We start from the raw sequence: 25,234 nt of genomic DNA, 5'->3' as shown, positions 1-25,234 counted from the left end.
GGATGAGCAGTAAGAAATCAGAGAATGGTAAAAGTAGCCCTGTGGAAGCTGCCACTGCCACAGGAACACCATCACCAACGAAGAAGAGGCTAACAATTCAAACAACAGTGTCAGATGAGCCTCAACCAATCAAAAGCCAGAAATCACTGTCAGAGAGGTGAGTTATGGTGTGGTAAAAAAATGGGAAGGAAAGGAAGTTTATTTAAGTGTCTAGTCGTTCTAGCGCTCGAGCACTAATTGGGCACATTGTAAACTGAAGTTAACGATTAACGCAAATGAAGTCAAATGTTAGGGTTAGGGTTTTTGAGCCATTTTCCTTGGTCCTTGGTCCATTTTCCTTGGTCCTCAGTGGGCTTTCCAAGCTCTTCTGTGGTTCTCTTTGCTCTTCTACTGTTCCCCTGACATCCCACTTCTGATTATTGTACCACTGCCTCAAATGGCCTTATTGGTGGGTTCGATTCTTGGGTCAACCAAAAGACTGCCCATGCACATTCATTACCGTGAGATAATATCTCTTGGATCGTTCACGTGGGAATAAGATGGCTCTTAAAAATGACACTGTAACAGATATCTCTGTTTAAGTAAAAGTACTACATGGATAACCTTCGAAAAAACGTATCTATTTCATGGAGCCACAGTATTCAGGCAACTTATTAAATACTGGCGGCTGCTGACATCTTTAGTCGGAGACTCACAACTAAGAACAAGTTGCAATTTATAGTTTTCTTTTCTGAAGGTTTAGCGAAAAGAGTGTCAAGGTTATTCCAGGCAAACAGCTGAAAGTTAAGTCCAAGGGTGAAAAAGAAAAAGAAGGAGAAGAACAGACACTGAAGGTGAAATTGCCTCAGGGATCTACTGAAAGGAGCAAGAAGCTAATCACGAAGCAAAAACATGCGGCCGCCGCTAGCGCAGGTGGGTAGAAAATTGTCACGTACTCAACAGTGACGCGTGTCACGTGCATTTCCTGTTACGCAGTCTACACATGTAATGGAGATGGGGCAGATAGTCTCCGAAAATGTCACATCATTTGTGAATAATTAAAAGGGGCACACAAAGCGTAACATTGCATTGCAGGCACAAAGTTTCGATTAAGTGCATGGAATGCATAACTTAAACACAGTGACAAACTAAGGTTCATTTAATTGGTTGTTTAAGGCCGGTTGCTCAAACCAGGTTCATCACTTTCCAAAAACTGCACCATTGCAAAGACCAAGCAGCCAATCGCAACGCAAAGAATTTCCTTTGCGTCCAGAGCGCAACGCGTTTAGCGCGCGAAAACGCGGTGAGGAAGTCTCTGTTGGTTTCACTTTTGACTCCTATTGGCTTAGAATGTAGCGTGAAATTTTTCATCCAATCATAAAACGTTGAAATAGTAAGGTAAAGCAATCACAAGAGCATCTTAGGCACTCACTCGAAAACCGTTCTTGTATTCAGTGACTTCAAATTTTCTCTTGAAACGGTAAAGAAATGGTAGTAACCTCACTAAAAGGGGCTCTGCCACGCAAACTGGTATAATCTCATGAGACGCCCAAAATGCAGAATGAAACATTGCAATAACCACTTAAAACTTTCGAACAATATAAAAAAATTACAGTAAAAGGAAAAAGAAGCATGGATGGACACAAATGGACAAGATTGAAACGGATTTTATTTGGGTAATCTTGAACAAAGTCAGCCCGACGTTTTTCAAGTTTACGGCAAATCGCCTGGATAACGGTCGTTTTCGCCCAGAATCATCTTGTTTGGGATGTAACGATAATTTTATCAGGAAAGGAATTCCACATTACTATTTTCGAGTTTCAAACTCGTGCTCAACTAAGGATTTCTCCTAAACACCCTGAAATAACGTGACGTTGCCCCTTTGAGCTGTTGGTTGTAGTGCAATTGTTTTCCGTTTTTTTTTTAGTAAATAAAGCAAAGATTGCAAGGAGACAGTCAGTGTTCGATCGACTTGGAAAAGAAAGTCCGCCATTAGAAGTGGCTACCAAGGAACCGAAGAAAGCTGAGGTGAAAGCACTTAAACCTTTGAAAACAAGTGTCACTGCAAAATTGAAGGTTAGTCAATAGCCTAGGGGTGGCCGAACCCACTCCCAAATGAGTACGTAGCCCACTTAGAAGTCTTGGTTTGGAACTTGCCAAAGATTGTTATTCTTGGTTCTCAGCTTCTGGGGACGAGAATTTAGCTCGTGTCTATAAGCGATTGCTCCGAACTTGCGTTTTAAATTAACGTAGATGTACTAAATTGGGGGGTGGGGGGGGGGGGGGGGGGGGGAGGGGGTTTACTTTCCTTCTACAAAAAAAAAAACTGCATGCTGGTGCATTTGCTATTCCGTAAATATTTTCATTTTTAAATCTCACTAGCCAGAACTTTCTTACCCCCAAAATCCCGACAAGTTGCGACCCCATTCTAGTAACTCTGTCGGGAATTTTGTTGAAAATGCAACCCCATCTAGCGGAACATCCCCATAAGAACATTAATAGGAAGAACGCCCACCCCCCGGGAAGAAATGCAACCCCATCTAGCAGAGCATCTCCATAAGAATATTAATAGGAAGAACCCCCTCCCCCGGGAAGGGGGTAGGGAGGGGGGAGAGTTCCTACTCTTGGGGAGCCAAATTGGCACAGCGCCAAGAGTCCTCAACTTCGCCTTTGTTTCCCAGAATGCACTACATATTTAGGTGGAGTTCATTAGTTTCCATTATGTCCTAGGCTGCAAAGTGTTTTCTCGTATTCTTTCCGTGTCCTCTCATCGTTTTCTCTAATTTGAATGACGCGGTATAAATCATTCTTGTGTGTTGCTCTTGTATGGAAAATCTAAACACAATGCACTTTTTCTGACTTTTCACAGAAGAAAGGGCAAACGTCTGTCTTCAGTCGGCTGGGAGGAATGGCTTCACCATCAGCGGAAACAACAGTTCAACCTGTAAATCCAAGGATAAGGCTGCCATCAAGCGACGAAACACCCGCTGATTTCGACTATACAAGCCACAGCGTGTTACAACCAGTCAAACGAAAAGGAGTACCTTCTAAACCGGTCAAACCTGTAAAACCAGTCAAACGATCTCTGGGACTCACTTCGAGCGCAGACGAAAAATCGGTGTTTGCACGTTTGGGCTCCAAAGTATAGCATTAAATTTTTGATCAGATTTTTAAATCGAAATTTTTTATTCCCACCTGTTAATCCCTCAAGTTTTAGTTTTAATGCGGTTTTTTTAGTTTTTTTTTTTTTGCCGCGACTTCAAATCTTCTCAGGAAATATCCCGTTGGATCATCGTTCACTTCAAGAGTGGATTGAATCTGCCAACTATTTTTTTCTTGTGTTGGCCAAGGTGACTAACGATCAGGTCTGTGGGCATAATCGAAGGTATGGCGCTACGAAACGCTTTATTCAAGGTGGTTCTGTTGAATTTCTGGCTGACGATCTCTGATGTTTGCGGTAACAGAGTACCATCTTACCCGAATAAAAGATCTTATTTTGTTACTGAGAACTGTGAATTCTTTGGCGTGTGAACGTGATCTTCATTTGAGGGGTTGCAATTATTCTAGCAAGATCACCTTTCCCCTTGGCATGACGAAAACTAAATGATTCGGAAGAGTGAGACACAAAAATCCTGAATTATTCGCCGTAAGCTAAAACCGAGACCTGCTAAACAAACAAGGCAGATCCCTGTCATTGAAACGTTAACCGTTTTCAGATCGATGCTGAGATCCAAATACTGCAGATCTGCGATGAACATCACGAGATGGTAGTTTCTGAACTGTCTGTCTGTATCTGACACCTGTACTTCATTCCCGTAGATGATTGAAATACAGCATTGTGAAAAAGAGTAAGGCAGTGTAGCGCGGAGGCGCGCTTTAAGGACGTTCGCGCTCATTGTTTGTGCGCAACTTACTGCGCAGGTAACGCGACAGTAATATGTCACGCATTACATCAAGCATTAGTTAGTTAAGATCTTATGGCGACAAAAACGCCGGGAAAATATTTCTAGGTCGGCTAAAGAATGGCACATTTATTTCCAATTCATCATGAAACGTTAAAGAGAAAGGACCGGGAGGCTGGAAAAGGTCGCTAATCGAGTAGTGGTTGAAAGTTTTGAAAACTCGAGGAAGGTTAGTTTTAGTCAGCGGCGTTGCGTAAATTTAATGGGGTTGGTTTTCTAATGTGTTTTTATTACGTTACGAACTTCATAGTTAAAAATTAATGCATGATTTTGAAGTTCTTTTCCTTTACAACGCTCGGTGAGGATTAACTCTACTATTTACGACATCCCCAGCGGCATGCAAGGAAACCTTCACTCTAATTTTTTTTTTTTTAATGATTTTCGACGGATGAGTTGATGAGGCTCCATCTTGTTATGATGACCTATCCATCGAAATTACGGCATTTTTCCCTTGCCTTTTTCTCCGAAACAAAGTTGGTGACCCCCCAATTTTTTTTCATTTTTGGAAGAAGTAATTTATGATCTAACTTCAGGCGTGAAATGAAACAAATTTCAATGTGAGAAGATTTCCGCGCGGACGAACCCGCGGACGTTAAAGGAGGCTCGAAAGGGTTCTTAACTGCGCGCGCACGCGTAACTTACACACACCACCTCATAACTAAGAAACACGCATCAACTGAATGAATCAAATTTCTATTCGCTTTTTTCACTGATCCCATAATTAATTTCATTTGGGGGGGCGGGGGGGGGGGGAGGTATTTGCATTAAAACAATAGATATTCAGTTCACTGACTTGTCTTGTTTTTATGTAAATACCCCCAAAACGTATTGCATTATGGGATAGTGAAAATAGTCAATTAAAACTAGCGCGCACAACAGACCGGAAGTGAAAATACGGCTTTAAACCTCGTGAACCGGGAAATAATTGCCTTTATCTCGTAAATTTGCTCGGTGACCTATCTCGATTTTTTGCATGCACGCATCATTCACGATGGCACTTTCAATAAGAAAAGTTTCGGGGAAAGGTATCGAATACAATTTTCTGTCACAAATTCTACTTGATAACTTTTTGTCATACTCTCTAAGAAGTTAAAGAATTTGTGGAAATTTCCAACAAAGAAATAAAAACGGTGGGTCACCGACTTAGTTTTTCAGATAATTTTCAAAAACTGACATTTAGAGGGCCTTTCTGTGGACCTCGCCTGTTGCCACGGTAACCGATATGACGTCATAAGTAACCCTTAAAGTATTACCCAACAATAGAGTTGCAAAGATATTTATAGTTAGCCTACACTATGAAATATCCTTCTTTGGTATCTTTCATCGTTTCACAAACACTAAAAACGAAAAACCCTTTCGAGTCTGCTTACGAATCTCTGGCTCCTCTATGCAGGCAACGAGATAAATTGTTAGATACTAAGCCCTGATACAAAATGATTATTCTCTCAACTGTTCTCAATACGTTTTTTTGTGGACACTAACGAGGAGAATCTGTTCAATTCCAATTATGATTCAATCTTAAATCTCATGACGCGCATATTTGATAAGTATAGAGTGTTAACACTGACATGATCAGTAACCTTGTTTTTCCAACGAAAAAAAAAAGAAAACATTTGTAATGAAAAAAAAGAGCTCAATTACCAGAGGATTATTGAGGACACAAACATGGCCGCCGTGACGTCACGTGAAAACACTGCATTGTAAGGAGAACTGAGATGCTGGTCCATTCGCTGAGAAGGCGAGAATGTCCAAAACGATTGACACTTATCAACCGAGTTAACGACACGTTGTAGAGTAATTAAAGGTTAAAAAACTAGACATCCGTAAAAACCAATACTTTATTCAATTAAAACGCAATTCATCTCATTTTAAATACATCTTCATTGGGATCATTTCAAGGTGATGGCCTTGGGCCTTGCATCGGAGGTCCTCTCAACATCGAGGGAGGAGGCGGCATTGGTCCTCTTGGCACTAAGAAAAGAAGAAACACAAGCGTGTATCAATTTAAGACACGAGCATGCAATATGTCGCTAACTCCAATTTAAGAGGACACTGCTACAGGACGCGGGAAATCATGAGTCCGCCTCTCGAGAAAAGCGCGGGAAATTACAACTCGCGGGAAACAAACCGGAGCAAAGAGCGGGAGGTTTTATCAGGAGCCCATTACTAGGAACGAACAACGGCATTTTTACAGACCGATCTATTTTTAGACTACCTTTCCCCTCGGAAGAAAAGGCCTTTCCGGTCCGGTGACGCAATCACGCCAATTTAGTTTCTTGTGATTGGTCATCGGGCTCCCACGGTAGTCTCATTCGCGGGAAATTCAATCTATAATAAATCGGTCTGTGAAAACGCCGTGACGGGAATATTATACACTCAATGTACGGTCCCGAGGGAAACAGTTAGTTTTGTTTTCCCGAGAGTCCTCATGTTTCCCGCGACGAAGTCGTGGTAGACATCAGGACTCGAGGGAAAACAAAACTAACCAGTTTGTATATTTAGAGTTTTCCGTCAATCGCAGTAAAACATCCGGAGAGGACAACAACTGTGGAATTGTATCCCGATCGGGTTACATTTGAATTTGATCAGTGGCACGTGACCAAGAACCAACCAATCACAGTGTTCGTATTGTTGAGTGAAAGGCTAGGTAGATAACAAAGGGCAGTTGTTCGCTCCTACACATGGGCTCCTGGTTTTATCTATTAGAAAGCACAGAAACTGAAATTGGCGGTAACTGAGGCTCCGTCCACACGTATCAGGATATTTTTGAATCCACAAGTTCTTCTTTTCGGAAACGCCTTCCGTCCACACGTATCCGGCGAATTCGCTGGCGAATCCGGAAGTTTTTGAATACGCTCTCCAGAGTGAATATTTTTTAATCCGCTATGAATCCGGAATCGTGTGGACGCTAAATCCGTTTTTTTTAAACCGGACGACGTTCCAAGATCGAGCCCAGTTACTGAGCACTACAGTGAATCCGGATACGTTTCGAATACGTGTGGACGGGCAAATTCGATTCGAATACGCTACGTGTTTGAATCCGGAAAGAAAAAGTTGCAGATTCAAAAATATCTGGATACGTGTGGACGCGGCGTGAGGCATGCTGTGAAACTCTGTGAGGACTAAGAACTGGCGGGAAATTAGCGGAAAAGCGAAGGAAATCGACTTTTGACATATCGCAGTAAGGAGGGGTTGCTTAGGTTGACAGCATGCTCCAAAAATGCAGAAAGTCAATGCACAGAAAACGCTGCTTGCATGCATTCATCACTGAAAAACCAACAGAAATCGAGCATGCATGAGTGTTGATTTGAACAGGCAGATACTTACTTGGTCCTTTTCCAGTGGGAGGCATCATCGGAGGAGGAAGTGGAAATCTGGGCATACCCATCATTGGGGGGAGTGGTCTGGGGCCAAATCCTGCCATAGGGAGAGGAGGTGGTGGAGGAAGTTTAGGAGTATTCTTGGTATCAACATCATCGGGTTTGGGTGGTTCCTAAAAGGAAAACAAATGATGCAATGGTTTTGGTTTATCAAGTAATAAGTTGACGAAGAAACTCGCAGGTTTTAAAAGGGGATGGGTCACCAGCTGGGAAATCGTATAAGAAAATGACCTTTGCCTCATTTGTATTGACATTGACCCTGCGCAATCGGGGCGACATCCTTGATTTGTGATTCCCGTGCGCAAAGCTGTTCGACTCTGACGTTTTTAGACGTCAAAAGCAGTTTTGAAGGGGTCGTCGGGTGATGGCATAGGTCAACCGAGCAAAGCCATCATTTTTATGTGCTAGGTTCTTTTTCAAAGCACTCATGGCAAGGAAGGCGGTCGGATCCTCTTGGATATAGTTGTCTCTCCATATAATGGCGGAAAACAGACTTTTCGGTGGACCATGCGAAAGTTAACTTTCGCACCCCAATTGCGCATGCCCAACTTGGCGACCCAGTGAATCATCCATGAAAGTTGTCGGATTGAAACTTTGCATATTGATGGCTGGCATCTGTCACGGCGGCCAAATGTTGGTGTGCAGAACAATCCAGTAAAATGTCTTTTGGGAATTTGACCCTATTATTACGCAAAACTTGTGGGGCCATTTTCTTCGTTTTGTACACCAACATAGCCGTCTCATCACGTGGATGCAAACCAAGAAAACACGCAGAAGTAGTTTGGAGAACAGCAGCTGAAAGTGTTGTCGAACGTTTGGTGTTTTCGTTTCACTGTCAATCTCAAATGCGAGTGTTCAGTTTGGTAAATTTTTCAAAAATGTATACACTCAACATTGGAAGGGCAGTGTCTTGCCGTGGTTGGCAGTTATCGACTGTTGGAAAAAAATCTCATAAATAAAGCAGAAGAATATGTGGATGGTTCGTAACGGGTCTTTCTGCAGGCATAGTTAATAGACGGGAATGGTTATGAAACCCGACAACTTTCTTTGTTGTCGGTTTTTGTTCTCTTTTTTGGCCTTGACCATGCACAAAACACACTAGTTGTTTATTCCGTACTGAGGAACTAACCAATAGAAAGGTGTTGGTTCCGTAATTCATGCATGGTGTATGAGCGCAAAACAAAAGATTGTGCACGGTAGTGGACTTTCCAACCTAAATCTTGGCATCTTTGTTTGCCCCTTTGATATTTGCCGAGCTTCCAAACCAGTCCCCTCTATTAACTATGCTGCAGGTAAGGGAAAGCTTTGTATTTTGTTCACAAGGGATTAGTCCTTATTTGGAGTTCCTTTGTGTTCTATCCGAGTTTTCCTTCTTTTCTTTTACGTCATCAGTTCTCCGGGTACAAGCGGAATCTGCCCTCGAAACGCAAACAAATCCACTTATGAATTATGATAATTTGTTTTCACAGAAACGAAAATACGCCATTTTCTGAACATGGATTTAATTTGTCTAGTTTGAAAAAAGCATTACCAGAAAGCAAACATCTAAAACCCTAAACAAAAGAATTGTTTTTTTTTCCAACATCAGGGGTAACAAATACGAAAGCTATTCTCGCACTCTACTATGAGCATACCTGAGGGGTTGAAGTTACTGGGGGAGTCACGTGACCAGGTGGAGGAAATGGAGCACGAGGGGGAGTCATTAGTAGTTCAGCTGGATGTCTTCTTGGAAACATAGGAGGAGGAGGTGGGGGTGGATGACCTAAAACATCAATAGATGACAAGAATGAATCAGTTCACTCGACAGTCACGCTATAATATACCTAAAGGTAGGATATCCTCAGTCACGCAATATCGCAGTCACGCAAGACATTAATATCAATGCACTACTGCAAGATTGACAGAGATTGAACCCGCCTAAAACGGTTCGTTTCATTCCTGCTATTATTACTATCTGTTGTAGTAGTGGTTAGCGCGCCCGACTTCCGAGGCCTGACTCTGTTGCCGCGCTCTTTTCCTTGGACAAGTCAAGAAACTCCCCGCCGTCTTTCCCCACCCAAGTGGATAAATGGGTACTGGCAACCTAACGTCAAGGGTATCACTCCAACGGACTGGCATCCCGTCCAGAGGGGGAAAGTGGCAATCCTCTCGTTCGCTTCATGCTGCAGAAACCGGGCCGTGTGAGCCTAAGTGGTTCGTGTACGATTAACCTATTACTGATAGAAATTAGTCCTCGCCACAAAATACCCGTTAGCTTTCGAGGAGGGAGCAGGGTCCTCTAGGATGGGGGTTTCTCGCGCATTCGCACAATTGCAATTGGTATAATTACACTTTGAAGATTTATGGACAGACCTACCCATCATTGGAGCAAATGGCACAGGACTATCATGACCAGGAACACCAGACATGTGCGGGCTATGAAGCAAAACAATTTACCTTAGTACCACTTGGACAAAGGATGTTTGCATCGATCGTTCGCTTGTTCTTCGTACAAATTGTTCTAATTTCTGCAATTTTTCAACTGATAAAACGAGTTTAAAAACCCTTCTTCCCATCGCGTTTGAAACTAAGAACTGAAAACTTGAGTAATTAAAACACAAGTTTGCGTCTTAACCAAAAACTTGTCTCGTGCAATATACTGGAAAGCACATACACGTACACACTTCATGTTTACTCTGAAGTCACTTCCTCGCCGATCAGGTTCTCATTGGGCTTAAACTCGCAAGTTATGGCAGACAATTATAGAGGAAATTTTCAGTTAAAGTGAGCTGTCTACTCCAATGAGAGTTTCCCTCTATTCAAATCCGAAGAAAACGCAGAATTGATGTTTTTGATGATAAAAGCACTTGAAGGAAATTTGCAAGGGTGACAGAAGAAAAATGTTGACCACTATGAACACATAACGCTTACCTTTGGCGTGGAGAGTCCCGCCCGTCTACTGAAAAGAAAAAAAAACATGTCACAAAAACGTAAACTTCCGGTAGTTTATACTTCCGGAAGAAATCCGGAAGTATCAACTACCGGAAGTTACGATTTTGTTATAATACTTTGTAACTAGTCACCATTGCGTCGCTCAAGTTTTCTTATGTCACAATAATGTTTTCAATTCCATACACGCTTTTTTCATTCTTGAGGTGAACAATACCTCAAGAAGAGTTTTGCGTCAGTCGTGTTAACCCTTTCATTTCCAAGATCGAAACGTTCATTCTCCGAACTAGTACCATAGATTTCTTTGTCGGATAGTCATGAGAATTTGGCGTTATATCAAGATCACACCTCTTTGGCTGATAATTATCTTCATTCTCAATAGCTGTCTGACTGACATTTTATTGAAATTGTAACAGAGTTCGACTTGCTATCCAAAGTGTAATCAATAACTGGGAATCAAATAAGTTTCTTAACGCGAATTGAAAGAAAATTTGAGATTGCGCGTGGAATAAGTTATAAAGATTTCCTCTTCTGGAATTCAAAATTCTCGCTTACGGATGAAAAAACTACTAAGTGTGACTCACCATGATTCATCTGATTACTGCTCGCAGATGAACCTGGTCGGCTTCCCCTGACTTCCATGTCATACAACCTAGACATTAATCACACATTCAGCTTTACATACGAACAGAAGTATGCACTTAACAGGCTGAATAAATTTCAAATAATACAAATTATTCTTAAATCAAGCCATGCCTCCTTCTCAAAAGATCATTTTCTTCCTTCAAAGCGTCCTTTTCCTTAACTGCTGCGCGATAGTCAAGCTGTTGTTAGACAAGAACAAACGAAAACGCATCAGTACAGCATCTGTAGCCAACCCAACATCTTTCTCCGTTCCGAGGGCTTTTCACCGCTTTTCTCTCGGCGGTGAAAAGCCCTGGGAACGAGGTTGTCGCCAACCAGGACCAAGTAACTCACGTAACTCGGTTTTTTAAAAAGAAAAATCTCAAAAGAAACGTTCGCCATAAGGATTCCCGGCGGATTAATTTTAAGACATCAATAGCGCCATTTCTCTAATTAGCGACATACGAAGGCCTCTGTCTGGCGTCACAAGCATGTGGCTCGAAGCCGAATTAGCCATTGCTCATAGGGCTTGAAAGAAATCTGCCCCGATTTCCTAGCAAACATTTACAGCCAAAGCAAAAGCGCGGAAAAACGACGCGAGAAGGTCTTAATGTTTAACGATTGGTTTAGGAAATAATGGTAACAAAGAAATGACTTTAAAATTTTGAGGACTGTCTCAACTGATACTTCTAAACAAGGCAGTACAACAGGGAAATTCTGGTATCTTTTCGTGAACTGTTATGCTACTTTTGTTTACCTTAATTGCCATCTTTTTATAGCTCATGGCCATTATCTATATTTAATCACTAAGACAGCAAATATTATAGCTAAAAACTCGGTTTCTAAAACGTTTCCGCTTTTAAACTTGAAACTATGCCATACAGAACTGACTAAATATAGAACCACATACTTTGTGAAGGAAAAAAGAATATGACATGTTAATTACTTAAATTGTAAACAGGAACAACGGAAATAAAATATTAAACTTCATATAAAAGAGAGAAATATTCAAAAAAGCCCCATAAGAGGACTTACAGTATGATGTGACAAATAGTGAGCCGATAAAAATGAAATTTAGTATTTCGGTCTCGTTTTTAGTATTATATAAGCTCGCTTGGAAACAAAATTCACTGCACACAAGGTGAATATAGATGACTGCCTCCCCCTCATCCCCAGCGGCTTAACATTGATAGGTGCATTAAAGCTTTTCAAGTGAAGGCTTCAGCATAGATTAACCTCAGGTTCACGAGATGAGGACCTTCTTCACAGAGGCCTGGGTTAATTTCGTTATATTCGAACGAACCTGTCGTGTAAATCTCATTTAACGACACTATAAAAGCCTAAAAACTCACCCAGTTTTGATGAGCTCTAGCCTCCATGTTGGACAGCTAAAAAAAACGATTGGTGAGAGTTAACATGCAAATATAAAATCATTAAGTTACGTATTGGCGTTACGATTAAGCTGAGTTTATATTTTCAATTCTATTCCGTTTCCTAAGCAGGGGCTTCTCGGGTGAGGCACACATAAATAAGACGATTTCAAGAGGAACACGCAAATCTTGGGAAGTCGGAGAACGCACCGATCCCAAGAGGATCAACTCTAAGGGTCTTAAAATAACTCAGCGGCGAAGAAAGTGCACCACTCAGTATAGTAATTTCAAAGACCTTCAAGTCTTCTCCGATTGGGACTATAAAACATTGGCCACATTTGACAAAACTTGTTCATGAACTGTGTATAACACTGAAGACCCCACACACTATCCGAAAATGTTTTATTCGGAAAAACATATCCCGAGTCAAAATGTGGCCGGTTTGGCTGGGCCAAGTGGGTATTTCGGTTTTCCCTTCATCAAAAACCAACATGTGATTTAGAGACTGTAATTCCTTTCTACGGAAAACACGCAATAGATCGTTTTTACTGCAACGCAACGAAAAAAAAATCCGAAAGCGTTCAATGAAAAAGGCCAAGAAAACAAAACTTCATAAAAGACTAACGCACAAACAACTTCTCAAAGTCTCAAGTCTGTGTGGTACACCATTTTTTAGTTATTGGCCGAAACGTCTCATGAAACTTTTAAGAATTTTTGTATGGAGGCGCCATTTTCAAATGTCAGCCGGAAATCAACAAAAACTTTTGGAATTCGCTTTGCCACGAAAACGCGTTCTTTTCACACAAAGACGCTACGGCTGTGAAAAGATTTAAATCTAGATTATATTCAAGGTTGTGCAGGTAAAAATGTCGCAATTTGCATTTTAGAATTTAATAACGTCACGTGAAAACGATCTAAAAAACAAATTCAGAAGCTTTCGCTTCTATCTCAAATTTCTAAGCAGGAATCATAAGTTGTTAATTTATGAAACACTCAAGTCTCGAAAAAAACTTGTGGTGAATGAGGCCACGTAAACAGAAACAGCCGGAGGTCAACGGAGCCTTTGCTTCGAGAGCTCAAGAAATGAAGATTCCTTCATGGTAGGCGGTATTAAAGTGTGTACGATCTTTGTGAAAAAGTTGCAACGAATCTCAAACGACCTTCCAATTCTAAGTTCGTAAAAATTGGATAAGCGAACCAACTAATGACTCTTTGCAATGAATAAGTACCGAAATGTCATTCGCACCTGTTCCTTTGAGCGTTCGTCGATTTCCTCGATTTGCTGTTTGATTTCCAAATACAGTTGTCTGAGAGAAGAGAGAAGAGAGAAGGATTAAAATAGTTTAAGAACTCATATAGAGTTAAAATCATGGAGACAATTGAATTATCTTCAACGCACAAGCCTTGATGTTACTGCACTTTTTTTCTTTGTCCTACCATGCAAAAACTGTTCAGAAGTACAACTTAAGATATGGATTCCTCCAACCTATCCTTTCAAGTCTCGTCCAAAGTCACTGTTTTTGGGATTTTCCGTTTCTCTCCCGGGCGCCTCGCAACCCTATGGAAATTCCTCTTTCCGTAAACCCCTTCCCTGTAAACGATCCCATGCCTTTCTTTGTCCCGTACATTTTGCGCTTTTTGTCTCCTCATTTGCCTTTGACTCCTCTGTTGTACTTCCCATTCCAATCCTGCCTAAAAAATCCGTGGGGTATTTGTCTTCTTGTACCCCCAATTCCCTCACTTTCCCGGGTAACCCCTGTTCGTTTCCCTTACCTCTAAGAGCAATTACCGCCGTTTAAGTTACAACTAAATCCAAACAAGAAATGTAAATATTTCAAGTGCGAGTTACAGACGAATGAGAGAGGAGATCCTCGCATTTAGCTGGACAGTTTCAGAAGAGACAATGTCTTAAATTGTCCAGCTAAGTACGAGTTGAACGATGTTGACTGCTGGGGTAAGCAAGCGGTTTGAACACATCATCAACATTTGATTCAACAAGGTTCGCGAGAGGCCTGGTATTCAGTCCCAGGTTGCAGCCGCGGACGTTACTATGGATACCTCATGGAGAGACGAATCAGTGCGCACGCGCATACCCAAGGGCAGACTGCTTCAACTTCATTCAACATTCGCGAAAACAAAAGAAACGTTGAATGGCTGTTAAAAGCAAAGTTTAAGTGCTTTTAAACCCATTCAGCATCGATTCAACTTCGTTTCAACATGACTTGTTTCAACACGGTAGAAATGGTCGACCCCTTGGGTCTTCAATCGTAGCTTTGTACGTCACATTCTTTGCTCCCTATACCAGCGAAGGATTAAACCATCTCCAACATGTACCTGTATTTGTCTGCATCGACAACGGCAGTGGAAGCTTTAGCTTGTTCCGATTGCAGTTGATTCTGTGTGTTGATTCGCGCGGATTCCTCAGCAGTCAGTTTCCTGAAATCAAAGAGGGAAGTTTTCGAGTTACAAACCAAGCAACCAGACATGTTCAGAAATGTTTGTAATTTAGACGCACGCGGATTTCAATAGGCGTAACGACGTGTCCCCCTTGCACTTCTCCCCAAATTTAACATCACTCGTGTCTCGTGTCTTGGATATCAAATTTGAGCTTGCATCTAATTACTTGCAACAGACCGAAAAACCTTAAATAACAATGACCACAACCAGGTTTTCTGAGCCCGCGAGACTGAGCACCCCCAGCAAACCATTGTTTTAACGAAAACCGCTGGTCAGCAACTTGGTTCTGGTCATTGCTGTCTAAGGTCTTCCGCTTTCAATAGACCTCTTAACAGTTGTGTGCTTTGTTACCTGGCCTTTAAATGAAAGTGAGGCTGGTGTTGACCTTGTTATGCTACAGACATCCCTCAGGGCCATAGCAGGCCCCGAAAACTGAGGCGGCACAAAGATTTTAACTTGTATTTTGAAAGTTGGGGATTTGGGGTTCGGAGAACGCAATGGACGGGTATAAGCCCGTTCTTTATAGGGAAGGGAGGGTGACTGGAGGCATGGGTGTGACGCCTCGAAGGTATTGAATTGCAAACATCATTCCCTCCTACTTAAAGTTATTGTTTCGTAAGAGTGAAGAGCCATCATCACAACTGATTGCCATCACCATCACCAGCATCATCAATGAATAACATACATTTACCTGTGAAGGTCTACTTCGGTGGATTTGAAGTAACGCTGTAATGTTTCCAATTCAATCTCCTTTTCACGCTTTATCAGAGCAGCTTGCTCCGCAGCAGCTTGGACATGCATCAATTTCTCTTCAAGCTCCTCCAATTTCTCTGTAATTACAAAAAAAAACTACATTAATAATCTTAAGTAACGCACGCTCTCTGACTGACAATATTAGCAGGCTGTAATACCATCCTGTCAAATACCCCTCGACTTGATCACCAAGCGACTTATTAATAGCTCATCGGCTGTTTTCTCTGCCGAAATTCCGGTAGGTTCTCGCATCTTGATTTTTTTTTCCCGGCTTCAACAAGTTGCCTTGTGCTTCGCATTTGAGTCAACAATCAAGGTGGAGTTTGTCCCTCTCAACTTTGTTAGTAAGACGCAATAATTTTTTTAGTTTAACCAAATACCTATTAAGCCAATACATGTCACTTGAACACAAAACCTCACTGATCAACGCCGTCAGACAGTTAAAACAGAAACCATCAGTGGTCAACACTGTTAGATAACAATGTCTGATGCGGTATGCATTTATTTAGCAATTTGTGGGAGTTGATTGAACGACATTTCTCTTGTCTGTAAGGCACTTCGCTATTTTAACCCGAACGTCACCAGTTATGGTATTACACACCTTTCAAAATTTGGTTTGCTCTCTTGTATTCCTCAAATTCAATTGCCATGGCATCGCGCTCCTCAAGGGCTTGCTTGGCTTCGGCCTTGGCCTGTGAAACATTACAAGTTTAGCACCTTCTTCATGCAACTCGAAAGCAATTTGCGTTTTGCCAAGAGGAAAAGAAACTCGCTTGGTTCCATCTCGTTTCTTGCCTTTTAGCTAAAATCTTGGACAATGCTCTTGGGAAAAATCTTGGCGTGGACATCATAGGACATGCACTCACAAACAAAGCCTATTTATTCCCCCCGCTCCCCCATACCACTGTTGATAATGTGGTGAAAATTACTGTGCAAGCCTTTGGCCGTTTCTGAACCAACATTGGATTAAAGGGATGGAAGGGTGGGGGTGCGGCGGGGGGGGGGGGGTGGAATATGAAGAAGTTAATCTTTCGTCACAGAGAAATTAGGTAGTGACCATTATTTCTTGTATTGGTGTGTCACATTTCCACAACGAGTTTTGTCAAACATTGTAGGCAGTGACCAACTTCACAACAGGAGGAGACCAGTGAGAATAAGTAAATTTTCACGTCTTTAAGAACCGCAGCAACACCGTCCACACGCATCGCATTCTTAACTAGTGTGTCTTTGACCTCATCTTCTCCTCGATCCAAGATTTTAAGGATTGTAATGGCGGACCATTAAATGGAAAAATTCAAGTTAAAATCAACAGGCGTCTTTTTGAAATCAAGGCTTAATAGTTGGGTCATTTGATGTTTCGTTAACATAGTTTTGAAATCCAAAGAAAAAGAAGAATTGCGTTTTTAGTCACAGTAGCATTTCAGGCCTAAAATAAGCGAAAAAAGTAGTCGAGACACTGTACTGGAAAGACCACAATTATGAAGAAATCATCTCTACGATACCTTTTCCATTTGTTCTTCCCTACTTCCCTATTCAATGTTGGTACCGAAAAAAGTAAGTCTTGGCGAAAAAAAACGCGTTGTTAGGGGGAGGTGGTTAGATGGAAACAGTAACTTAAGGGGAAGGGACTGGTCCAATATTCCCAAAACGGGGTACGTGTCCTCAACCCTTTTGTCGCTTATTGCAGCTTCCAGAGTCCCCCGAAGCTCAGTGAAAGGGCCTCCCAACTGGCAATCGGAAGGGCGTATCTACTCCCGCAATGGCTCACTCAGACTCTTTCCAAGTACCCGCCAGTCACCGTCGAAAAAAATCATCTCTTCAACTTTATTTTCACACCTTAGAAACATTCATCATATCTTGCAATCTCTTTTCCATCTCATTTGGATCTGTAAAAAAGGAAAAAAACGGAATTAATTAATTAATTAAACACAAAGCAGCAAGTCCACAGAGAATTAAGGAAGAGTTAAATTTTTGCAAACATTGGCCGTGTAGCACTTATATTTCACTTATATTTCTTAAATTCCCACGACCTGCTCCCGTCTGACCTTGTAGTCGGTAGAGCAGCGGTGATTTAACCCGAAGGTCGTAGGTTAAATTCCAGCCCTGGACAGAGTTTTTCTCCGTCCTTGTGTGGGCCCATTTCCATTAGCAGGGCTAACGCTCACATGGTTTACATAGGTACAAAACTAGCACTTCACATTACCCTCTAATAGTTGAGTCACCACAAAGAATTAACATGTGGAGTAAAGCCGGTGACACAAGGTTCAACATTTGTTGATCAACAGATGTTGCAGTTGTTGTACAACAAATGTTGAACAGTTTGTCATGCCATGTTGAACGAAAATAGAGACCAGCTCTACTCCGTTTAACACGTCTGTGCAACATTGTTCAACATTTATTGAGCAACAAATGTTGCAGGATGTTGAAACGTGTGTCATCGGCTTAAACATTCAAGAAATGAGAAATGAGTGGTCCTATCAAAATTAATATTAAATAATAAGTTGACACTGCACATTTGGGAAACAAAGAAAGTGGGAATTCACTGTTGAAAGACTCATTGCTCAAGGCAGAGGATTTTCCATCACGTTTTTGTCTTTTTAATACCAGAATAATGCTGCTTAATTAAAGTTATCATCAATTGTCTTATTCCTTTTTTTTTTGTCATAGAATGGCTAGAAATCCTGACAATCATATATTGAAGGAAAATAAAGTTGGCCAATTTTGTGTTAAACGTTCCTGCGTTTGAACAACAAGAATTTTGACAACAACAAAGTAATACACTAACCAATCTCCTCAACATCATTGTCAGTTGTCGTGTTTCCCTTAATCTGCTTCAAACAGTCCTTGAGTACCTGAAATTTAAACACAAGCAACGATTCTTAACTAAATGGTCAATACCCTTAGCTGATGAACATGGGAATGGAATACAACAATCAGTGTTCTGCTGTCTAAGCAATTTGTGAGAAAAAAAATATTACTAGCAAGAAAAAAATCAAAAAAGGGAATCAACGAAAGAGAATAATGAAAGAGATGTGACCATAAAACGGTGCACTAAGTTTTGATAACAAGGCGAGAGGTGTTGGCATGACCTCAAGTTGCTCTCAATGGCACCGCCAGTAACTCTTAAACTTCTGCCTAAACTCTCCAGACTTTGTGTATGCTTTTTAATTCAATAATATGCATACTAAAGCATGGGACAATAAAGGCTCCTAGTGCCAAGATAATTTTTCAGCTGCTGGAAACTGATCACGGAATCTTGAGGAAAAGCAAAACGCTGCAAATGGACACGAAAAGCTTATACATGTACAGGTGTGTACCTCAACCTCTTCGCACTTGAAATTATACTGTTGCTGAAGTTCTGACATTCGCAGAAGCTGCTCATCAAATTCCACTTGTAAACTATGTTTCCTGTGATATACGAAAAAATTCTGCTTTTAGTGGTAGGCATTTGGTAAGATAAAGTTCTGTTCCTCAAGCGGAGTATGACGTTCCATAGTTACTGGAGCTCCTTAAATATAAGTTCTTAATTTATGTCAGAAATGTATGTTTCGATTACTCTCGCGCTAACCGAATGTGCGACGATCGACAGGAATCGCATAAAACACAAATTTGCACACGTTGGAGAAGTTTTTCTAGATTTGGACTCATACATTCCAAGAGGTCGCTACTAATACTTGTTTTTTTTCCCTTTCTCACCAAGTAGTCGTCAGATAAATGCATACTGAAAATTGTCAAGGTTACATGCTGAAATAAAAAATGCTTACTTGTTCTTAGCCTCCTGCAGCAAATCATTGAGCTGTATGGACATAAGGAAAACAAAAATAAGTAAATGCATTGCACTAAAAACTCAAATTCAAACAGAAGTCAAAAGCCGTTATTCATGCTTAATAAATGTTTAAAAGTATATTGAATCACAGTGACAAGTTCACCAGTTATTTCTTTTATCTGCCGAGAAATCCTCATTTCCCAAGTACAAGTAAATGTATTTAGAATAAGACAACTAGTCTAGACACTTGACACTAAACGCAGCCCCCAATGCAAGTCTGAAAGTTTCCATGTCGCAAAATTTTTTTCCTAAAAAGTTGCCTCTACAATAATGCTTGGTTTCCATATGATTGCTACGATCGCTGCAATCGCCGAAAAACGTGCTCAGCGATCGTAGCGACTGCGATTAGAAGTTTTTAACATGGAAACCCCTCTCAACTTGACGCCAGGCTAGACCTGTTTTTGCAGTGACTAAATGGAAACAGGTCATCGCAGCGATCAGTTGTCTCTCTTTTCTGCGACTGCAGCGACTGCAATGATCGTTGGCGACCGTAGCGATCACATGAAAACCAGGTATGATATTATCCTTAAATCAAAGGTAATCAACAAAATCTGTTAAAACAATCGTTTTGCTATAAATAAGTGGCGATGTTAAGGTACAATGTCTAAATAATATTAAATTTTAAATATAATAATTTGTTTCACGGCTAACGCTGCATGCTCTAATTTCAGCTACCATCACATTGACAATTTTAGCTCCTACAGTGATTGGCTCCCATAATTTATCGCTAGTGGTTTGAACCCAGAAGTCATATCAAAATTAAGTGAAGTACGATCGTCTGGGTGAGTGTAGTCCTGAAGGACTATTCGACAACTTGAGTGGAAGTCATTTTCAAAGTCAAGTGATAAGTGTAACCATGGCCCTCTCCAGTGGACACCATTTTGGATTTGTCGATTCAACTTGCAAAAAGTTAAACTAACACTTTTCAAGTTTTCACAAGACGCTAGCGCATGCGCTTCTCGTGACAGTTTCCTTTTAATAAGATTCACAATGTATTATTTTTACAGAGTCAGAAATTGTTTGCAAACCAGGAATTTCTTGAGTTTTATTGCTAAAATTATGCTACGAATGAAGAGCTAGTAGGAGCATACCTTTTCAATTTCCTCATCACCCTGTTGAATTTTGTCTGAAAGTTCCTTGATGCTTTGCTTATTGGCTTGAATCTCTTCCTGTTTTTCTTGCAGAGCATTGGCCAACTGTAAAAGCAACAATGTATTGATGATGAAACAAGGTCTGCAGTTGTAAACACGAAGAGGGAGAAGAAAGCAAAACAGCCCTTTCTACTGTGTCCAAATTTAACCCAATTTAAACTCCACTGTCTCACCACTTACGGAATAGGGACAATTGCAGGGACAGCCCTGGGATGCATAAATTGTACATGAGGCTGCCCTGTGCCTTCACAAAGAAAACTTGCATCTTTTACATCTCATCTGCTTAATGCTCAATCACTGCTAGGGACATCCCTAGGGACAGCCCTGGGATGAAAGCCAGCTGCCCCAGGGATATCTTCTAATCAGCCTCAACACATGCATAAACAGGTGCCCTGCCCTCCCTATAGCATTTTTACTGAACTTGTCTTCTCTTGCTCCTGCAGCATTTATTATTTTTTACCTTTCCAATTTCATGTTGTTTGCCTTCAACATCCCTTTCCAATTCTGAAATCTGGTGATAAAAAATAATTACAACAACTGTTTTTCCTGGCGATTTTCAAGAGAAAAAAGATCACAGATACACAAGAATTCCAACTCCCCCATACAACTACTGACTCATAAAGTGCTTTACAAAATCAAACACTTTTCAGGAAAGAAAAAATGGTTTGTCTCTTTCGACTACCTTGCCAACATTTCAAAATTTTCACACCATTAATAGTTTTAAAAATATCATTAAAATTACATGTCGCCCACTGTAAATTGGACTGATGAGCCAACACAACTCCTTCAGTTCAAAAATGCGTAAAAGAGTGTCCTTTCATTTCCTATCAGAGCTTGGCGCTAACAAATCACATGGTTAACTTTTTTTTTCCGACTGGTCAACTCTATGGATAATTTCAGTGGCCGTTTTGTTACCTGATTTTCACAATCAGCAATTCTCCCATTTCTTTCCTGAATTTCTGCTTTGGATTCCTCAGCTGTCTTTGTCACTTTTTCCAGATACTCATTAACCTCTTCATATTTTTTCTGTAAACAATAAAGAGAAAATAATAACACTATTAAAACAAGTGAAAGCAGAATTACAGCTAACCAATGGCCGAAACACTTCAATGATGACAGGGATTAAATCCTGGAGGATCATTACAGTGTACTGCTGTATGTGGACACTAAATATGGCAATATGGCTGTCACTTCTTTATTTCACACCACAACAGGCTGCCTTGAAAAGCAAGACTACCATGACAATTTGGAGGTTTTCAGCAGACTAATCCAAGTGTACATGTACGTTCTAAGCCGGCTTCAAATAGATGCCTTGACGTGCAGCCATATAGTATACATGTACCAGTCGGTGCTTTTAACTAACAAAATGTCAGCATGTAAACAATAATTATCTGGTTTTAAGTTTTGCCACAAAAAAAAAAAAAAACAAAAAAACAAACCAACCAAAAAAAATAAAATAAAAGAGCCCCCAGGAAACTAACAAAGATTTCAGGAAGAGAAGACATGAAGAAAGGATGAACGAGGTAAAAGAGAAACAGTTACATGGACAATGATTCTTTAGAGAGATGGAAGGAGTAGCAAGTGACAAGAAATGGGGTTGGCTGGAGAAGTGTCACCTGAAGAAAAGTACTGAGGGACTTACTATGGCTGCACAGAGCCAGTCACTCCAAGCATGCTATCCAGGCGAAGATAGACAAGACCCAGAAAGATCCTTTGTGCAGATTATGCAAGAAATATGATGAGACCATACGTCACATACTAAGTGAATGTCCAAAGCTAGCCTCAATGGAATACAAGTGGCGTCATGACAACATGGCCATTGGGACTTTTGCAAGCACTGTGGAGTTGACTGTGGAGATAAGTGGTATGAGCACCCCTCACTTTTGGTATAGTACACTGCACCTGTCTGTCTGTCTTTCATGCAAATATTAAATCTCAATTATCTCTTAAATGTTGTGCCCTTCAAGAATTTATATTTTTCCTTTGCCATTTTGTGACCTGTGTCAGACATCGCTGCTGTTTACTAACCTGTGACTTGTCAAGCTTCCTTTGCATCCTTGTTAGCACCAGTTTGCCTTCTTCTAGCTGATCTTTGTAACTAAGCATCTGAAAAAACAAAACAAAGAAACCATGGAAGGTACACTAAGACATGTACTGTATCAAACTATGTTTTCTTCACATACATGTAAGTATGCATCGACTACATTTTTGTTTGCACAGTAGCTGGCCAATGTAAACTGAAAATCTCTGAAATCAACAGAAGTGAGGTAAACTGTACATGTGTACATGTATTTGTAGGTTTGTTGCACATTCTAATAATTATGTCTGCAAATTAGATTTTCCTCAACCCGTTCCCTCGCTATCACTCTTGTCTGCAAATGATTATTATTATTGTTATTATTATTACTATTATTATTATTTATTATTATTATTATTATTACCGTAAACGTCCATGTATAAGCCAAACTTTTTTTCACAAAATTGAAGGCAAAAATCAAGGGTGCGGCTTATCCATGGATACATCTGTGTTTGGAGTTTTAAAAAACCTAATTAATATTCATACAATTTCTTAAGATCTCAGTAAAGAAACATAAAAGAAACTGAGAGCACGTTGCTGTTGTTCATTGACTTTTTAATGAGTGGTGGCTCCTAAAGGAGCCGTTTGTGTCTTCGAGTGTTTGTCTGCGAATCTTGCTCTCCAAGAGTTCTTTCAAGCGATTAATTTTCGCTTTACATGTACTCGAACAAGTTAACACCAACCTACAAGGAATCTCCATTCCTCCGCACAGCTGTTTACAGTTACGTCTTCGGCCAGTCACTTCCACGCATATCTTTCCACCAAGTGCGATAAAATACCACAAAATTCACGAGTACTCGTGAGGTAAATGGCCGACTGTTTCATTGCCATTGACCACCTTCTCGACAAATTTGTCGACTGCATTATCAAGCTCCTGTTCTGCATAAATTTTTTCGCCTATTGCAGGTACATCTTTATAGAAGTGGCCATGATACCCAGGCCCTGGCCCAGACTCCTCCCCACATTTAAAGCTTGGCTACTAAGCACTCGTTCGTTTTGTTTCAATATCGAAGGAATATTTTTAACTTTATGGTGAAACCTTGATTGTTTGTCCTTGTTGGTTTATAACAATAGAACGTTACTCGAACTTCAAACTTTATTGTATTACATTTTTTTCCAAAATCTGCGCTTCTAAATTCAGGGTGCGGCTTATCTACGGTTGCGGCTTATACATGGACGTTTACGGTATTAGATGGGATTAGATGGGACTACATTTTGTCACTTATGTCCAGGTTTGCACCTAATTAGATGCACGCCCAATTTTGACATCCAACACAAAGTGTCCCCTTAAGTCTAAGCATTTGCTACCTATTTTCAACAATAAGATAAGGGGAAAGGTTAGCGTTATTTTTAGCTTTGGGTAAATGCAGCAGTTAATCTTTACTTAAAGAGCCACATTTGGGGGACACTTTGTGACATAAATTGTCTGTATTCTGAGACACAAGTGATGTTGAAGTTGGCGAGAAGAGCAAGGGGACACTTCATGACGCTTATTGAAATCCGCATGCATCTAATTTGGTGCAAACCTGGACATATCTCATTTTGTACTAGCAGTCTATTTTATACCTCTTTCTCGGCACAATCACGTATCCGCCTGGCGTCATCTTCTTTAGCAGCTGATGTCTTCACTTCCTCCTCCAAGATCTTAATTCTCGCATTCTGACTCCTCATTACATCTAAGAGATTAAAATAATGTCTTTTAATTAGTGTAAAATGTACAAAAAAAATGATAATACAAAGAGTTGTTTGTTTATACTGCAATAATTACATTTACATATCTTGGTGAATGATTTGATCACAGTCACTTACCACGAAGATGAGGTCCCTCAGCTCCAAGTCGTGTTCTTCCGAACTGTAACCATAAAACAGACAGTGTCTTTGTTTGTTTATTTTACAAAAATACCCTTTACTTTTAAATCTACTACTAAACTAATTTAAGTAATGATCCGTGTAAGATGGATAGCAATTTCCTTTGTTATGCGGCAACGGGGCTTTCCCCACATAGGAATGTTATCATTTTTACACAGAGAATGCATAAACCTACAGGAAAGCCGTTAACCCAATAAAATTCATTTACAGCCCACTTTGAAAGGGTGTTTTTTTGTGTTAAAAGATTTTGACCAATCACAAGAGTTGAAAACAAAAGCCAAGAAACGTTTACAATTTTACATGTTCCCCACATACGATTTCTGTGGAATTCATTTAAACTGAGACCAGATGAAAGATGGAAGATGGTTGGAAAGTAAGGATGAATATAATACTGCTTTTATGAAGTTTTGTTAACTTTTGCTGTTTAAGCCAATCAGAAGTAAGTACAGACAATAGAAAAGTTATCACCTTTTTGCATACCAATTGAATTCCAACATGTTCGTTGCCGTTGTTGCTATTGTTCTTATCTGGACCGTTTCTTAACAGATATAATGGTATTCAAAGTGCCATTACATTTTTATAGAAAAAGTGACAAGTTATTTCCAAATTGACTATTCGCTTGAAATTGTGTCTTTTCCCAGTTGGACACTGATTAATAATGACTTGGGAGATATTCTATCTTTGTTTGTTGGCATTTGGAAATGTTCAACATTTTGATGCACACAGATCCACATACAACTGTAGATCAATGTACATTTGTCAAGAGTGAATTAGACAAGAGTGTTGTTTTGACATGGGTGGGCTCCCCAGCAAAGTCACAAATGAGTCTAATTTTAGAATACCAGTACCCGTTCCCAC

At 40.4% G+C, this 25,234-nt stretch overlaps 2 protein-coding genes across 4 annotated transcripts in view; one reads left to right on the top strand and one right to left on the bottom strand.

The window, feature by feature from the left end:
• The window catches only part of LOC138026130 (uncharacterized protein C19orf47 homolog), a 9,411-nt gene extending 5,926 nt beyond the window's left edge, over positions 1 to 3,485 (top strand). Inside the window, exons 6-9 of one of the 2 annotated variants that reach the window (XM_068873335.1) lie at positions 1 to 157; positions 737 to 912; positions 1,907 to 2,055; positions 2,852 to 3,485. The exon at positions 1 to 157 is cut by the window's left edge and continues 24 nt beyond it. In XM_068873335.1, the coding sequence (XP_068729436.1) occupies positions 1 to 157; positions 737 to 912; positions 1,907 to 2,055; positions 2,852 to 3,127 (758 nt within the window). In that variant the 3' untranslated portion in view covers positions 3,128 to 3,485. Of the gene's footprint in view, positions 158 to 736; positions 913 to 1,906; positions 2,056 to 2,848 lie in introns of both variants that reach the window. The other variant, XM_068873334.1, reaches the window with a different exon arrangement.
• A 2,281-nt stretch (positions 3,486 to 5,766) lies between these two features.
• LOC138026118 (transport and Golgi organization protein 1 homolog) overlaps positions 5,767 to 25,234 on the bottom strand; it is a 34,138-nt gene continuing 14,670 nt past the window's right edge. Inside the window, exons 8-29 of one of the 2 annotated variants that reach the window (XM_068873320.1) lie at positions 24,317 to 24,359; positions 24,074 to 24,183; positions 22,459 to 22,536; positions 21,346 to 21,456; positions 20,891 to 20,941; positions 20,371 to 20,475; positions 19,218 to 19,249; positions 18,771 to 18,861; positions 18,239 to 18,305; positions 17,290 to 17,339; positions 16,055 to 16,145; positions 15,392 to 15,530; positions 14,578 to 14,679; positions 13,490 to 13,550; positions 12,226 to 12,261; positions 11,006 to 11,073; positions 10,834 to 10,901; positions 10,232 to 10,259; positions 9,678 to 9,736; positions 8,956 to 9,083; positions 7,269 to 7,434; positions 5,767 to 5,912 (exon numbers count right to left, since the gene is read on the bottom strand). In XM_068873320.1, coding sequence (XP_068729421.1) covers positions 5,836 to 5,912; positions 7,269 to 7,434; positions 8,956 to 9,083; positions 9,678 to 9,736; positions 10,232 to 10,259; positions 10,834 to 10,901; positions 11,006 to 11,073; positions 12,226 to 12,261; positions 13,490 to 13,550; positions 14,578 to 14,679; positions 15,392 to 15,530; positions 16,055 to 16,145; positions 17,290 to 17,339; positions 18,239 to 18,305; positions 18,771 to 18,861; positions 19,218 to 19,249; positions 20,371 to 20,475; positions 20,891 to 20,941; positions 21,346 to 21,456; positions 22,459 to 22,536; positions 24,074 to 24,183; positions 24,317 to 24,359 — 1,761 coding nt within the window. In that variant the 3' untranslated portion in view covers positions 5,767 to 5,835. The remainder of the gene's footprint in view (positions 5,913 to 7,268; positions 7,435 to 8,955; positions 9,084 to 9,677; positions 9,737 to 10,231; positions 10,260 to 10,833; positions 10,902 to 11,005; positions 11,074 to 12,225; positions 12,262 to 13,489; positions 13,551 to 14,577; positions 14,680 to 15,391; positions 15,531 to 16,054; positions 16,146 to 17,289; positions 17,340 to 18,238; positions 18,306 to 18,770; positions 18,862 to 19,217; positions 19,250 to 20,370; positions 20,476 to 20,890; positions 20,942 to 21,345; positions 21,457 to 22,458; positions 22,537 to 24,073; positions 24,184 to 24,316; positions 24,360 to 25,234) is intronic. The other variant, XM_068873321.1, reaches the window with a different exon arrangement.

The sequence above is a fragment of the Montipora capricornis genome, chromosome 12 (genome assembly GCF_036669925.1).
Source record: "Montipora capricornis isolate CH-2021 chromosome 12, ASM3666992v2, whole genome shotgun sequence".
Lineage (NCBI taxonomy): Eukaryota > Metazoa > Cnidaria > Anthozoa > Scleractinia > Acroporidae > Montipora > Montipora capricornis.
The sequence above is the reverse complement of the archived record's forward strand: the minus strand, read 5'-3'. Positions and strand labels throughout refer to the sequence as shown.